We start from the raw sequence: 12,915 nt of genomic DNA on the forward strand, positions 1-12,915 counted from the left end.
GTCAAATGTAATCTAATCACCATAGGAATCTGTCATGAAATGATGTTCATTCATTTTATACATAGATAGATAAGAGATTGTTTTTGCATATTATCTTCATTTACACTTGCGTTGTCTGGCTTTCAACTCATTAGTCATTCACGTAGATGATCATTGGACTAATGATGATATCTGGACGCCTGGCATATGTAGATGTAAAGAGTAGTAGATTATTGCCTATGGAACCTCAGCTCCCATCACTAATGACTTCTCTACCCAATAATATTAAACAGGTTCTCGTATTTACAGATTTAAAGTCAATTCAAAAAATGCGACTTTAGATCTGAAAAGTTCATAAACTCATTAAGCTTAAATTGTTTATTCGTGTAATTATTGAATACGTTTAGGCATATATTTTTTTAGCTGAATAAACATCATAATTTAATGGCTTAAACTTTATATGAATGATTTTTAATATATTTTTTCTACTGGTTATTTTTTTTTTTTTTATTTTATTTATTTTTATTTTTTTATTTTTATTTATGTATATATATTTTTACTATTGATTTATTTTGTGAAAACTATTATATTGTGGCTTGCAGTCGATGATATTATTATTTATTATCTAGGTAAGGAAAATTGGGTAACAGATTTTTATTACTGTTAACTTTTCAGAGATGGAATATGCATTTGAGGACTTTTCATGTATTCTGCCTAAAAGTATGCATAGCTAAATGTAATTCAAGTGTATGAGCCATATATATAATGTAGACTTAAAAATATAAAATTATAATAATGGTTATTGAAGCCATACGGGGTACTCCAATAACCCTTTAAAATATAATGTTCCTAAGAAAATGGTTTTAGGTCTTAAGTTGAAATTGGCATGAGAAATGCGGACATCCGGCATTTGCTTAATTTGAAAAGAGCAAATGACATTTGGCAAGGATTTCAGCTAAATGAGCGTCAGAAGTTTATCTGCCAGACTACGAAATACCCTTCAACAAAAAATAAACGAATGAGGATTTTATATATTAAAAAAAAAAAAAAAAATTTATAATATTATATAGGGGAAAATTGTCAATGTAATAATATTAATTAATTTAAAAGTTTACTTCTTTTTGACCACAGAGAAAAATTGGTGAAGCGCAGCGAGAGAAAATGAAGGGAAATACAAATGATTTCCTTGATATTCATAAGCCGCGTTAATGCGGGCTGCAGCTTCCTTTTGTCGCTTGAGCTTCATTGCTTTTTCGGTTTTTTCTTTTGTTTTTTCTCACAACTTGGCAGCCCGTGCAACATTTGCGGCTGCTTAATTACGCGAGGCTATTTCATTTTATTTTTGCCCGGCGAAAATCCGCTCACGCATAAGCTCAAACATTGCATTTTCGCGCTGCTGCTGCGACAGCTGCAACAAATTGACATTTGTATTAAAGGAAAAGTTGCCACAGCAACAGAAAGAGAAGAGGGGGAGAGTGAGGGAGGGGAAGAGATGTCAGCCACTGCGTGGAGGACACTTGGGCCGGGCACAGTGCGCATCATAAGTTAATGTACGACAATGGCCATGTATAAATAAAAGTTGTCCTGCCAAGAAAAACTCTGGCAGTTAATTTCACGCTGCCAGCCTCTGTGACTGCTCAAGATGATGAAGTGCATTCGCATTTGGACAACAGCCGCAGCCAGCGAGCACGGACTGTGTAAATTAACAAATGCCACAGAGTCTCCCTCCCCCTCTCACTCACTCACTCACTCTATCTCTCCTTGCCTCTCTCTCTCTCTCTCTATCTATACATTTGCATATTTCCATAGACCCCTTTGTGTGTTTTATAGCTGTCATATGTCCTATGATACCGATACAGCAGTCGACAGCAATGTGCGCCTATCTTAATTTCGTGTCACACACATGAAATTGACACCCATTGTGCGTGAGTGTGTGTGAGTGTATTCAAAAATTTATAGTCATTTATGAGCATGCTGGAGTGTAATAGGTCTGCCACATTGGGGACAGCTAACACGCAGATAAACTGCACAATTACAATAAAACAAACAACAATGGAATATAAAGCCGGGCCAAAAGAATTTAGATAGCGTGCGGGCGGGCCCAATCGCTACTTTGATTGGCCTACTGTGTGTGCTTCATACACAAAATGGGCCAACGGGCAGTTCCGTTATATAGTCGACTCACTAGGCCATGGCATCAGCTTGATATATGTATGTTTTTTGTTTTTTTTTTTTCATAAGAGTCTAATCAGAGTGCTCTAGTTGGCAAAGTAGAGACACTTATTTCTCTCTCTAATTGGCATTACTTTACCTTACGCTAATTTAATTTACGTAATGGCCTCTGCTTTACAAGCAGCTTTGCATTCAAAAGAAACTTTTTTTTTAGAGTTTTTCATTTGCACTTCATGTCCGCTCTGTTCTTCTCCGCTCGTTTAGCTTTATGGCTGCTGGCTCTGGCAGCAATCGGCCTTATTTATCTGGCTGATGCGCATTCGAGTGCATTTATGACCTTGAGCCGCAGCAAGGTGTATTTGGCCAATATAATGCTGGCATAGGACATGGCCAGGCCATTAGCTACGCCTACTTGAATGCTCGCCTGGCTGTGTGCAGCCTGAGAGCCATTATTGTTATCTTGTATCGAGTGTACGTACATCCGCATTAATTGTTCCTGGACCGCAGCTTCATTACGATGCTGGTCAGCCTGCCAGTCCCGGCTTTGTTGTCCTTATCAGTTCCGAATGAGCTCGCTCTCTCTCTCTCTCTCTCTCTCTCTCTCTTTCAGCAATCGTCTCTCGTCTTGGTCGCATATTCAGCACGTATTCAGCAGACGCCCTTATGGCGCTCTCTTTATCTCGCTCTCACGCATGCGCAGTGGCCAGAGCTAAGGCGCTCTTCATGCTTCAGCACTTGTGTTTACACGATGAAACTTGCGATAAATACAAATCTGGCTTTAGAGTAGATATTGATCTTAATAAAGGGCTTTACATATTAGCTTAATCACTTGTGTTTACACGATGAAACTTGCGATAAATAGTAATCAGACTGAAGAATAGATGTTACTCATAATACAAGGCTTTACTTAAGAGCTTAAGCATGTTTACACAATGAAACTTGTGATCGATAGATATCTGATTATAGAAAAGATTTCTTATTACAATATCATATCTTATTCATATCATAATTATATCACATTCCACGACAATTAAGGCGGACTGAGCGAAATCCTCACTTTTGGCTTTTTAGAGCTGTTACGATTCAATTGAAAGAGTTCGTGCCTTATGCACGTGAGCGAATGATATAATGTCAACATAATAAGTTAAAAAAAACAAAAATTCAAATTAATTTTAATGAGTTTTTTAAACTTTAAACCTATTGCCTGTGTGTTTATGCGATGAACTTTCTGAGATGTACGTACGTGATATTATTCGGTTATGTTAATATGAGATAAGATCTGGCTATAAAACCTGGTTTATTTGATACATGAATTAATTGGAATGCATAATGATTCATTAAAGCGAATGTCATGTTCCCACGATGAAATTGGGAATAAACATCCTTTCTTCAGAAATGTTTACACGATGATCTCTCACTTAGTCAGTTCGAGATTTAGGTCATTGCTTTTCAAAAATCACTCATAAATAAAAAGTAAATTATTGTTTTAAATATCATCTTGCTGTTTTTATTTGTTTGAACACAATACTACATATAACTAACTAGTGGATGTTGTTAGACGCCGTTAAAAAGATAGAAAATTTTGAATTACAATTTTGCCTGTTCTTTTTTTTTAGGTTTTTTTGTTTTTTGGTACAAACATTTGATACAAATATTCGGTAGCTGATTGACTGAATGATGTTATCAATAATACAATATAAATAATTTTAAGAATACATCAGCATGATAATTGCAGAGTAAATGATGCTAAGGCTAGAGGGAATAGTATGTACGCTACATCATATGGCAATTCGTTTATGGGGAATGTTTAAATACAAGTAGAAGAGCCTATCATTTGCTACGTATTAGTTGGGATAGTTAGACAGTTAGAGCGAGTAGGAGCTATAGTCAGCTGGGAAGCTCAGAATCGAAGATGGTTCTAATGACACTACATAGTAGTTATTACTGGGCGGGTGAGCTAATACATTCTGCGGCATATTGGTTGCATGGCAGTGCTGGGCAGTGGGAGGAGCTGAGGTGGGGAGAGGAGGCATCTCCACTCTCTCCCTCTCTCTCTCTCTCCCTCTCTCTAGCCGCGCCAACTCAAAAGGCTCCAGCCACGACTTGGTTTCGGTGTGCTGGACACAGGTGCATCCTGCGCTGACGCTGTCTCTGCCGCAGCCGCATCCTGCTGCTTCTCCACGCTCGGACTCTGATCTATATGGGTGCGTAGTATAGTGTGCTTCTGTACGGCCTTCTGGAACTCCGTTGCACTGGGACGATATGCCTCGAGCTTGTGATAATACCGACCGGAATGCCTCTGATTCCTCTCCGTTGTATAGGCCTGGCTACTGCCACGTGCCTGGGTGCCAAAGGAGCTACCGCCTGACGTCGTCGATGCTGCTGCTGCTGGTGCTGCTGGTGCTGCTGGTGGAGCTGATGGTGCTGCCTGTTTAGGGAATTGGGAGGAGGAGGAGGGGGTAAATTGTTGATTGGGATTATTTTGGTTTTGGTTGCTGTTGCTCTGTTTGCTGTTTGCTAAAAGGCTCTTGTTAATGTTGTTAGTCGGCTTGTTGTTGTTGCTGTTGCTGTTGCTCTTGCTAGCTGAAGAACTGTAGCTGTATTCATACGTTTCAATTGTGTTGCCACCATAGACGCTGTTGGGGGCCGCCGGCACAGCGCCTGGCGCGGCGCACAGTCCCTGGTACCGTGACGAGGGCTTCATGCCATAAGTGGCGCACGATGGCTTGCCCACCTCATAGGGATTGTAGCCAACTACGTTGCCACTGCACACAGAAGGAGAGAGAGAGAGATAGAGTTGAATTAGACCTCATTTGTTTGCAGTAGTCGACGTTGCATGCTTACCCCGGTCCATAGTTGCACACGTAGAGCTTGTTGTACTTGATCGTATCCTTGTACTCGGCAAAGCCACAGCCCACCAGGCTGGTCTCGCCCCACACCAGCTGGGAGTAGTGGCCCGTCTTGGGCGACCAGGCATCGCCGAACGAATACTTTTGCACCTCATTGAACCAGTTCTGGATGCGCGATGGGAAATCGCCATCGTCGGGGTCCAGTGGCGCAGTGCTCCAGATGACAGCCAGATTCTGGCCCATGGTAAAGCGATCTATGGGTAGAGATCAAGTTAGTCAACCAGATCCTGAGGGTTCCACAGCTATGGCGGCTATAGCTAGATGCGGTATGGTCTAGGCATACTGGGTTAGTTTTAGTGTTTAATTGCGGATGATAACCAGTGCACCGGGATGTATATTAATGATACTTTACCAAGGCCCTCTGAGCGAGTGCATGCAAACCGTAATTCACACGTAAATCACATGAACCAGCTGCCGGCTGTCGTATTGCCGGCATTCATATGTGGAAACTTCACCATATGGGGGATTGCGAGCATGCGAATGTTTGATGGACAACTTACTTATTGTGCGGTGCGGATCGTGCCGGAACTGACAGTTGTCCGCCCATTGCTGGGCGCGGGCGGCCAGCTCGTCGTCCCAGACGATCTCGCGCATATTCTCGGCGCCCGGCTGGCCCGGATAGCGGCCCGTGGCAACGAGTTGCCTGAGGCGATTGTGTTCCTGCAAGATGATTGATCTCTCCTCGGCAGTGATGCCCGATGCTGAAACGATTGGGTCGCGATTAGCATAAAATTAGACATATATCTATGGATGTGTGTGTGTGTGTGTGTGCGATTGGGGACATGCTATCATTTCTATTTTTGGCTTGTTCTATCCCAAATCGAAATGCTTAATATATAAAGTTTTTTTTATTTATTTTTTTTTTTTTTTATTATAATTTTTGTATTTGTCTTTTCATCTTCTCAATTTCAGTTTGATTATTATGTATGCGTGTGTTTGTCGCTATTGGGCTTTTGTTTCGACTTGGCTTAATGATGCTCCCGAGCCAGCCGGTTTCCAGCTAAGCGAATTTGTTCACCTTTCATTCAAAGCCTTTAGCGAACTGCTCAGATTTAAATGAGTTGCTTTTATTTTTTGTGTCTAATAATAGTTTCTATAATTGTGTTTATAGGCATTAAATCGCATACGATTTTGTAGTCGATTTAATAATCGTTCCATTTAAAGTGTTTGCAAATTGTTTCGAAATAAATGTATTTTCGCCTTAGTTCGACTTCGGCTTCGGCTCAAATGGCAACCGGTTCGAATTAGAACACGTCTTGGAATAAAACCCAACGAAAATAGCAAAAAGTCAATAAACATTTAAGAGTCGATGCGGCGCGTGCTGCTCAAAGGCGTCAATTAAAAAACCAACTTTTGCCCATTAGCCAATTTTTTTTATAATTTTTTGTGTTTTGTTTTCGAGATGTTTTTTCATTAATATTTAATTTTATTTATTTATTTTTTTTTTTTTTTTTTGCAAACGGCGCCTGACTTCACTGACTCACGTTGGCTGGTGTGAAGTGTGTCAGCCGCAGACAAATTGGCTTCATTGAACTTTCGTAATTTGAAACAAAAGTTTGCCCCAAGTGGAGCATATTTGGCACTTCAATTTATGTGCCGCTGCCATGAGCTGATCACGGAGTCCGCGTGGAGAGCAACAACTAAATTGCCGCAGGGTGTTAATTAGCCGAACCAGCGGCCAGCGTACGTGAGCCTCGTATGAGCTCACAGAAGATCTATAGACGACATATATGGTATGAGATTTTGTTGAGGAAAAACCAAGCAAGCGTTGCTCCTTCCTGGACATTTTGGGCGTGTCCAGTTATTGCAGCCGCATTTCATTTAAATAATTACGCGCGCTTAATAATTTTTAATAATTATAATAATGGCCAGAGTCAAGAGTCAGGCCGAGAGATCTGGCGATGGGCGCTGATTGCGCCGCCGCGACGTGAGCGCATTTAACAAGCGAACTCCTGCTGCCCCTGCCACTGCCACTGCCACTGCCACTGCCACTGCCAGGGCCACTGCCACTGCCACTGCCACTGCCACTGCCAGGGCCATGGCATCGTCAGCTGCCGGTCAAGTGCAGCAAACGTGCTGCAGCTCAGACACTCAGACAACTTGACGCGGGCAGCAACAACAACAACAACCACAACAACAGCAGCGGCAGCAGCAGAGTAAATAAATTTACAGCTACGCTTAGCTGCGGCTCGCACAAATATGGGTCTAGATGTCAATAGAGCCAGCCGAATCGCTTGTTCGCATTTGCTCGAACATCCGAACTGCTGAGCTGGACGTTTTTATGTTATTTTATTTTTTTTTTTAGTAAGTGTGTTTTATGTTGTTGTTGCTGTTGCTGTTGCTGTGGCTGTGGCTGTGTGTGTGTGCTTTTTGTCAAGGTTAGTGCCGCTGACTAAAAATAGCAGTGAGCGAGCGGCTCTTGCAGAACCCGTCGAGCTTCAAACTCAACCGCAGCTGTCAAATTAAAGACGTGTTAGTGTTATGCTATACTATATATACATATGTATATATATCTCATATACATCTCCTATACATATATCGACAAAGTACATTTACATAAATATCAGTTGGCAGACATTGAGACGAACCGGTACGTAAATCAACGCACAGCATTGTCTCTCGCTCGCTCACTCAGTCAGCCACTCAGTCGGCCAGTCAGCCTCAGCGCTTTAAGTCAATATGCATCAATCACAGTGCAACGGGCGCTATGCAAATTTCGTGAACTACCTTCTCTGACAAATTGCACATAAAGCTGTCGATCGATCGATTTCCGCCACATTTACATACGCTTGAGAGTTAATAACAAAAAACCAAAAAAAAAAACTGTATATAAAACATAATGTTGACAACGAAACGTCAACAGCTACCACAAAACAAAAGACTTAAGCAACGAACTGCAGCGCAGCAAATGCCAACAATATGTTAACAAGTGCTTAACTGGCAGCTCGCGTTGCCTTCACCTTGAAGCTGCCAGCCTGGGAAGGCAACCGACGATGCCGATGCTGGCCACAAAAAGGAGACGCCGAGGAGCTGGCAGCATCATCTGCTCGGCATAGTTAGGCTTTATGCTGGCCGCAACATGTTTTGTTTCATTTATCATTTACTGATTATCACCCAGCTACCCTTGTTCGTTGTTCGTTGAGGTTGTTGTCGTTGTTGTTGTTGTTGTTGCTGTTGCTGCTGCTGCCGCTCTGCCTGTTGCCTGCGCATCTACATATTTAATTACATTATTAGTACGGCGATGCTTTGATTGATGCCGCACAGCTAAACGTTTCCTCCGCAAAGTTCAACTGTAAATTCTGCTATTATAATTAAACAAAATTTTGGATTTACTCGTGTCCCATTGTTCGGAACTGCGTTGAAATTCATAAAAAGCGAACATTAATCAACAACACGCACACGCGCACTATAAAAACTTTGATTTTTATTACGAAAAAAAAGAACGAAATAACCGAAAAAACGAAGAAAAAAATAAACAATAACAACTGGAATTTGTTTTGGGTTTTTGTTAACAAAAGGCGGCACCTGCGTGTGCAGAACACAAAAACGCGTCAAGAGAATTGTTTGGCAAGTGTTTTTGATTTTTTTTCGATTTTTTTTTAAATGTTAATTAATTCATTTGAGCTCTTTTTTTATGTTGCGCTGATCCACTTAGCACGCCCCAATAAATTATATATATAATTTCACAGGCAGGTGCTTGGGCACCTGACAGAGTGTCAAATTGCCGAATTCAGTCAAGAGGCGAATTACCTTCACGGGCCTCGAGTTCGCAGTTCAATGAGCTGCCAAAACTCGCTGCTGAACGGTTTCATAATTATGTTATTTAATAATAATCGGATGGAATGAATGTTAATGAATCGAATTGTATTTGAGCTCGATTATTTGCCAAGTTGATTGGCCTATGACTAGCTGAGAGCATATTTCGCGTCTTTTCGGACTTTTCGCTATATTTTAAAGTTTATATAAACTGGAAATGCGAACAGGTTTTCGCTTTGATGATTTGGGAAGCGCAATCTAAATCAACTATTAATTATATACTTTATGTAATAGGCCGCTCTTTCGCGTCATCTTCAGTGGAGGAAGCGCAAGCGAATATTGTAGATTGGGAAAGTTCTCGGGCACACCTCGCAGCCAGCCAAGTGCGGCTTTCGCTAAATGCAAACCAAATAAAACATTGCGTTGGCAAATATTGACTGAAATTCTATGGGCACCTTTTGCTTTGGTTTTGCCTGCCTTTGGCGTTTGCCTGCTTTTCATTCATTCATAAAACAAATGACTGAAACGTGCCTCAAATCTGCGCAAATAAAAGTACAAATTTACAAAGCACAAAACTAAAATATAATAATAAAAAATAAAAACCAAATGCGAAACACGAAAGTTATTTGCCTACAAAAGTCGTATAGCTTGTGTGGAAATAAAAAAGTATTTAAATTCGCGAATGCCAAACAGGCACTTGCGGCCGGCCATAAGTATTCTCAGTCTCTACTCAGATCATTTTAATGCCCCAAATCAGGCAGGCCGCATACAAATGAATCGACGATAGCGGAATTGGGGCTGGTCAGCTACGACTTACCGATCAGCTTGCCATGGCAGGCGAATGCTGCTCCGCAGGAGATCAGCACGAGGGCCAGAGGTAGTAGAGCGCTGTGCTGCATCATTTTAGGTTGAGTTAATATTTGATTTGATTTGATTACAAGATATGAATTTTAGTTAGGCACTTTTCACTTAATTAAACACTCTTGAACATAAGCTCTTCGCTGGCGACAGTCTTACATTCACTGCACTTTAGATTCGATTTAGAATTTTGCTTCTTTTTTTTCTGTTGGATTTTAAATTTGAATTTGCAATTTCATTCACACGCGTTGCCGGGCAGGCTTGCAATAAGATCTCTCTCTTTCTTTGAGTGTGTGTGTGTCCAAAAAACCGAGCAAAAAAGCGTCACGAAATATTGCCGACGACTCCAACTCCACTCTCGTGCGTGCAGCTAGACTTGAAGGCGTCGTCTGTTTGATTGGACGCTGGGCGACGCTGACGTTTATATACCAAGAGCCACAGGCAGCGAGCGGCAGCGACGGCAACTGCGACTGCGGCAGCGACAACGACAGCGGCAGAGATAACAACGGCAGCCGCAAAAGAAGCCGCCGATCAACCTGTCGCCGCGCCGGGTGAGAGCGAGCAGCAGCGCGGACTGCGCAGCCGGCCAGCAACCGAAACAAAATCACTTTTCGCTATGCTTAGCTCAAGTGCTGCAAATATAATTCATAAAAATACTATAAATATTATTATTTAAAATACACCATAACTATATTATTTATAACAATTTCTAGTAGGCCATATATTTGGTTATAATTCATGTCCAATGCAAATCACCTAGCATATACATATTATGTTGCTGGAAGCGCGCTTAACATGCGCGGCCCACTAACAGTCGCAAGTGGCTGTTAACATAAAATGTTGCTAAGCCGGCTGAGCTGAACATCATCACTGTTATAACTCATACGCGACTGTCTGTTGTTGACAGCAACATGGATGAGCATGTTGATAGCCGCAACAGACTATCAACATAGCATGTTGATAACATACGATGTTTCTTAGCATGCGATGTTGATAGCCGCAACGTTAGCAACATCAAATGTTGCTGAGGTTGACCAAGCGCCTTGACGATATTGCAGCTAAAATGGCTTGAGGGGAAAACGTTCAACATTTATCTTACGAAACCCTTTATGTATGAAAATACTAAACATATTTTAAAATTAAATATATAGAGTAAGGAAGAAATATTCTTGAATATTCTTGAATAGCATGAATAGAAATGTGCTGAAAATATTGTCTTTAATATTCATATTTATCAAACTTTTCCTGTCTGGCCGCTGAGATTTAAGATCAGCAACTTCTATTCTTTAGGCTATATGGCGCTAGCTCGTTTGTCTTTAAATGTCTTTAACCTCGGATATCTGCGTCACAGATATTTGCGTCACAGCAAATAATGATCTGATATAAATTAAAATAGTATAAGCTGGATACATATATTGTTATCCAAGCCCAAAAATATATACAAAAATACGTTCTAAAATTTCAGCCAAAAAGAAATAAAAATAAACTTAATTTACATGAATATTTAACTGAATTAAACTATATATTTTATGTATGCCGAGTTGCTGTTACCCTTTTGCTCTCGAAAATGATTGTGTTCTTTAATAATTACCGGCGAAAGACATTGATTGAACTTTATGTTGATCGGAGTACGGGATACGGGTTACGGGCTACGGGCTGTGGCTGGTTTGGGGCAACAATCACTTGAGACGTTGCACAAACGGGGCGTGGCACTGGGCTAGCGCTGAACAAAAGTTAAAGGGGCAGTGCATTGCCTGAGGCCAGAAGCTTCGATCATTTCGCGTATCATTAAAAGCCAATAAAAACACCCAATTAAATATAAGAAAAATAAAAACAACAACAACAACAATGAGAGAGAATCGAAGCGGCGAACCAATTCCCAATGGAGCCTTTCACCAGGGCTAAAAACTGCAAAGGGAAACCACAAGTATACAGATATAAATCTATATATATATATATATATATATATATATATATATATATATGTGTGTGTATATATGTGATGTGTACAACATGGTACACATGGTGCTCATAAAATTGGAGCAGAATCGCGTTTCCGCTATAGCTGATTTTCGCGCCGCGGCGACACGGCTTCTTGCCAAAATAATTACGCGTACAAAGCCATTAACAAGTACAAACGATTGCGCCGGCTCAACGTGGTAGCCCGATCTTGGCCAAGTTGCCAACTGGTTTGCTTTGCCACAGAATGCCACACATGATGTCTGACTCTTGACTGGCAACAGGAGGCAGCACTCAGGTGGCAGCTGGCCGGGCAGGGGCAGGGCAGGGGCTGAGCTGGGAGGGCAGTCAGTGACGTCTCAGCTGCACTTCTGATTTATTTTATTTCACAAAGAGCAACATAAATATTTAAAAAAAAAAAAAAATCAAAAATATGAAATAAACATGTGTACTATATATGTATATATGGGTGTAGTTGCTGCTTCTTCTTTAATTTTTATGTTTTTTTATGTGCTTCTTCTGTGCTTTTTGTTGTTTTGCTTTTTTGCAACTTGTTGTGCGCGTTGTTTTCGAATGCTAGTTTACATTTCCTACTTAGCCATCCACTTCATTACGTTTTATTTGCGCTTAAACAATACGCACACACACACACACACACACACATACAGAGCTGCAGCTAAAATTTAAACAAACATTATTGACCTTCAATGAAGGCGCCTGTCCAGTCTCAGTCTCAGTCTCTGCCTCTGCTCTGCCCAGCCCATATGCCATTCAATTCGTTTCGATTCGATTCTGAGCACTTTGCATTTGTATCTGCGGCTAAAGCGCGATGTATCTCAGCGTGTGCGTGTTGCTGCGTACATTTAAACGCATGTTCAGCAAAAAGTGTGTAGAGTGAGAGAAAAAAAAGAGGAGAGAAAAGAAACACGAACAGAAATAAGCAGATAGCCAGCAGCTCATTTAGCTCAGCATCTGGCTGTTATCGCCTGTTGTGGTTTTATGAGTCAATTTAATGTCTTTGTTGCGAGCAACGCGTGCTGTTCCCCTCTACAATTTGTATTCAGTTGCCACCCACTAGCAGCACTCGGCACTCAACACTCACTCACTCACTCACTCGCTCATTCATTGACTCATCTTAACGGAAGCGAACATAAAGAGAAAACTTGTTCGCACAGCCATCCTGACAATATGCATTTACAATACCTAACACTTCCCTAGAAAGTGTCTGCATAACATTAAGATATTACAGGCACACATATATATGTATGTGTGAAGAACCGTT

General features: G+C 41.1%; 1 protein-coding gene across 2 annotated transcripts; it reads right to left on the reverse strand.

The window, feature by feature from the left end:
• Nucleotides 1-3,629: 3,629 nt before the first annotated feature.
• Nucleotides 3,630-10,083, reverse strand: LOC6572795 (venom allergen 5). 2 transcript variants are annotated; one of them, XM_044007393.1, is made up of 5 exons: nucleotides 9,634-10,083; nucleotides 5,561-5,761; nucleotides 4,996-5,254; nucleotides 4,761-4,916; nucleotides 4,257-4,579 (listed from the first exon to the last, which is right to left on the reverse strand). In XM_044007393.1, the coding sequence occupies exons 1-5, from the start codon at nucleotides 9,716-9,718 to the stop codon at nucleotides 4,348-4,350; spliced, it is 933 nt and encodes a 310-aa protein (XP_043863328.1). In that variant the 5' UTR covers nucleotides 9,719-10,083; the 3' UTR covers nucleotides 4,257-4,347. The 2 variants fall into 2 exon arrangements, with proteins under 2 accessions (XP_001998901.1, XP_043863328.1); XM_001998865.3 differs by having other exon boundaries at nucleotides 3,630-4,916.
• Nucleotides 10,084-12,915: the final 2,832 nt, after the last annotated feature.

This window comes from Drosophila mojavensis, unplaced genomic scaffold (genome assembly GCF_018153725.1).
Source record: "Drosophila mojavensis isolate 15081-1352.22 unplaced genomic scaffold, ASM1815372v1 contig_16, whole genome shotgun sequence".
Taxonomy (NCBI): domain Eukaryota; kingdom Metazoa; phylum Arthropoda; class Insecta; order Diptera; family Drosophilidae; genus Drosophila; species Drosophila mojavensis.

Excerpts from the sequence above, each read along its gene's own strand:
- LOC6572795 (XM_001998865.3), bottom strand. The coding sequence starts at position 9,718 with ATGATGCAGCACAGCGCTCTACTACCTCTGGCCCTCGTGCTGATCTCC. Across the intron at positions 5,762-9,633 it reads CTGCCATGGCAAGCTGATCG|CATCGGGCATCACTGCCGAG; the intron begins GTAAGTCGTAGC and ends CAATCGTTTCAG. Across the intron at positions 4,917-4,995 it reads GTGTGCAACTATGGACCGGG|TGGCAACGTAGTTGGCTACA; the intron begins GTAAGCATGCAA and ends TTCTGTGTGCAG.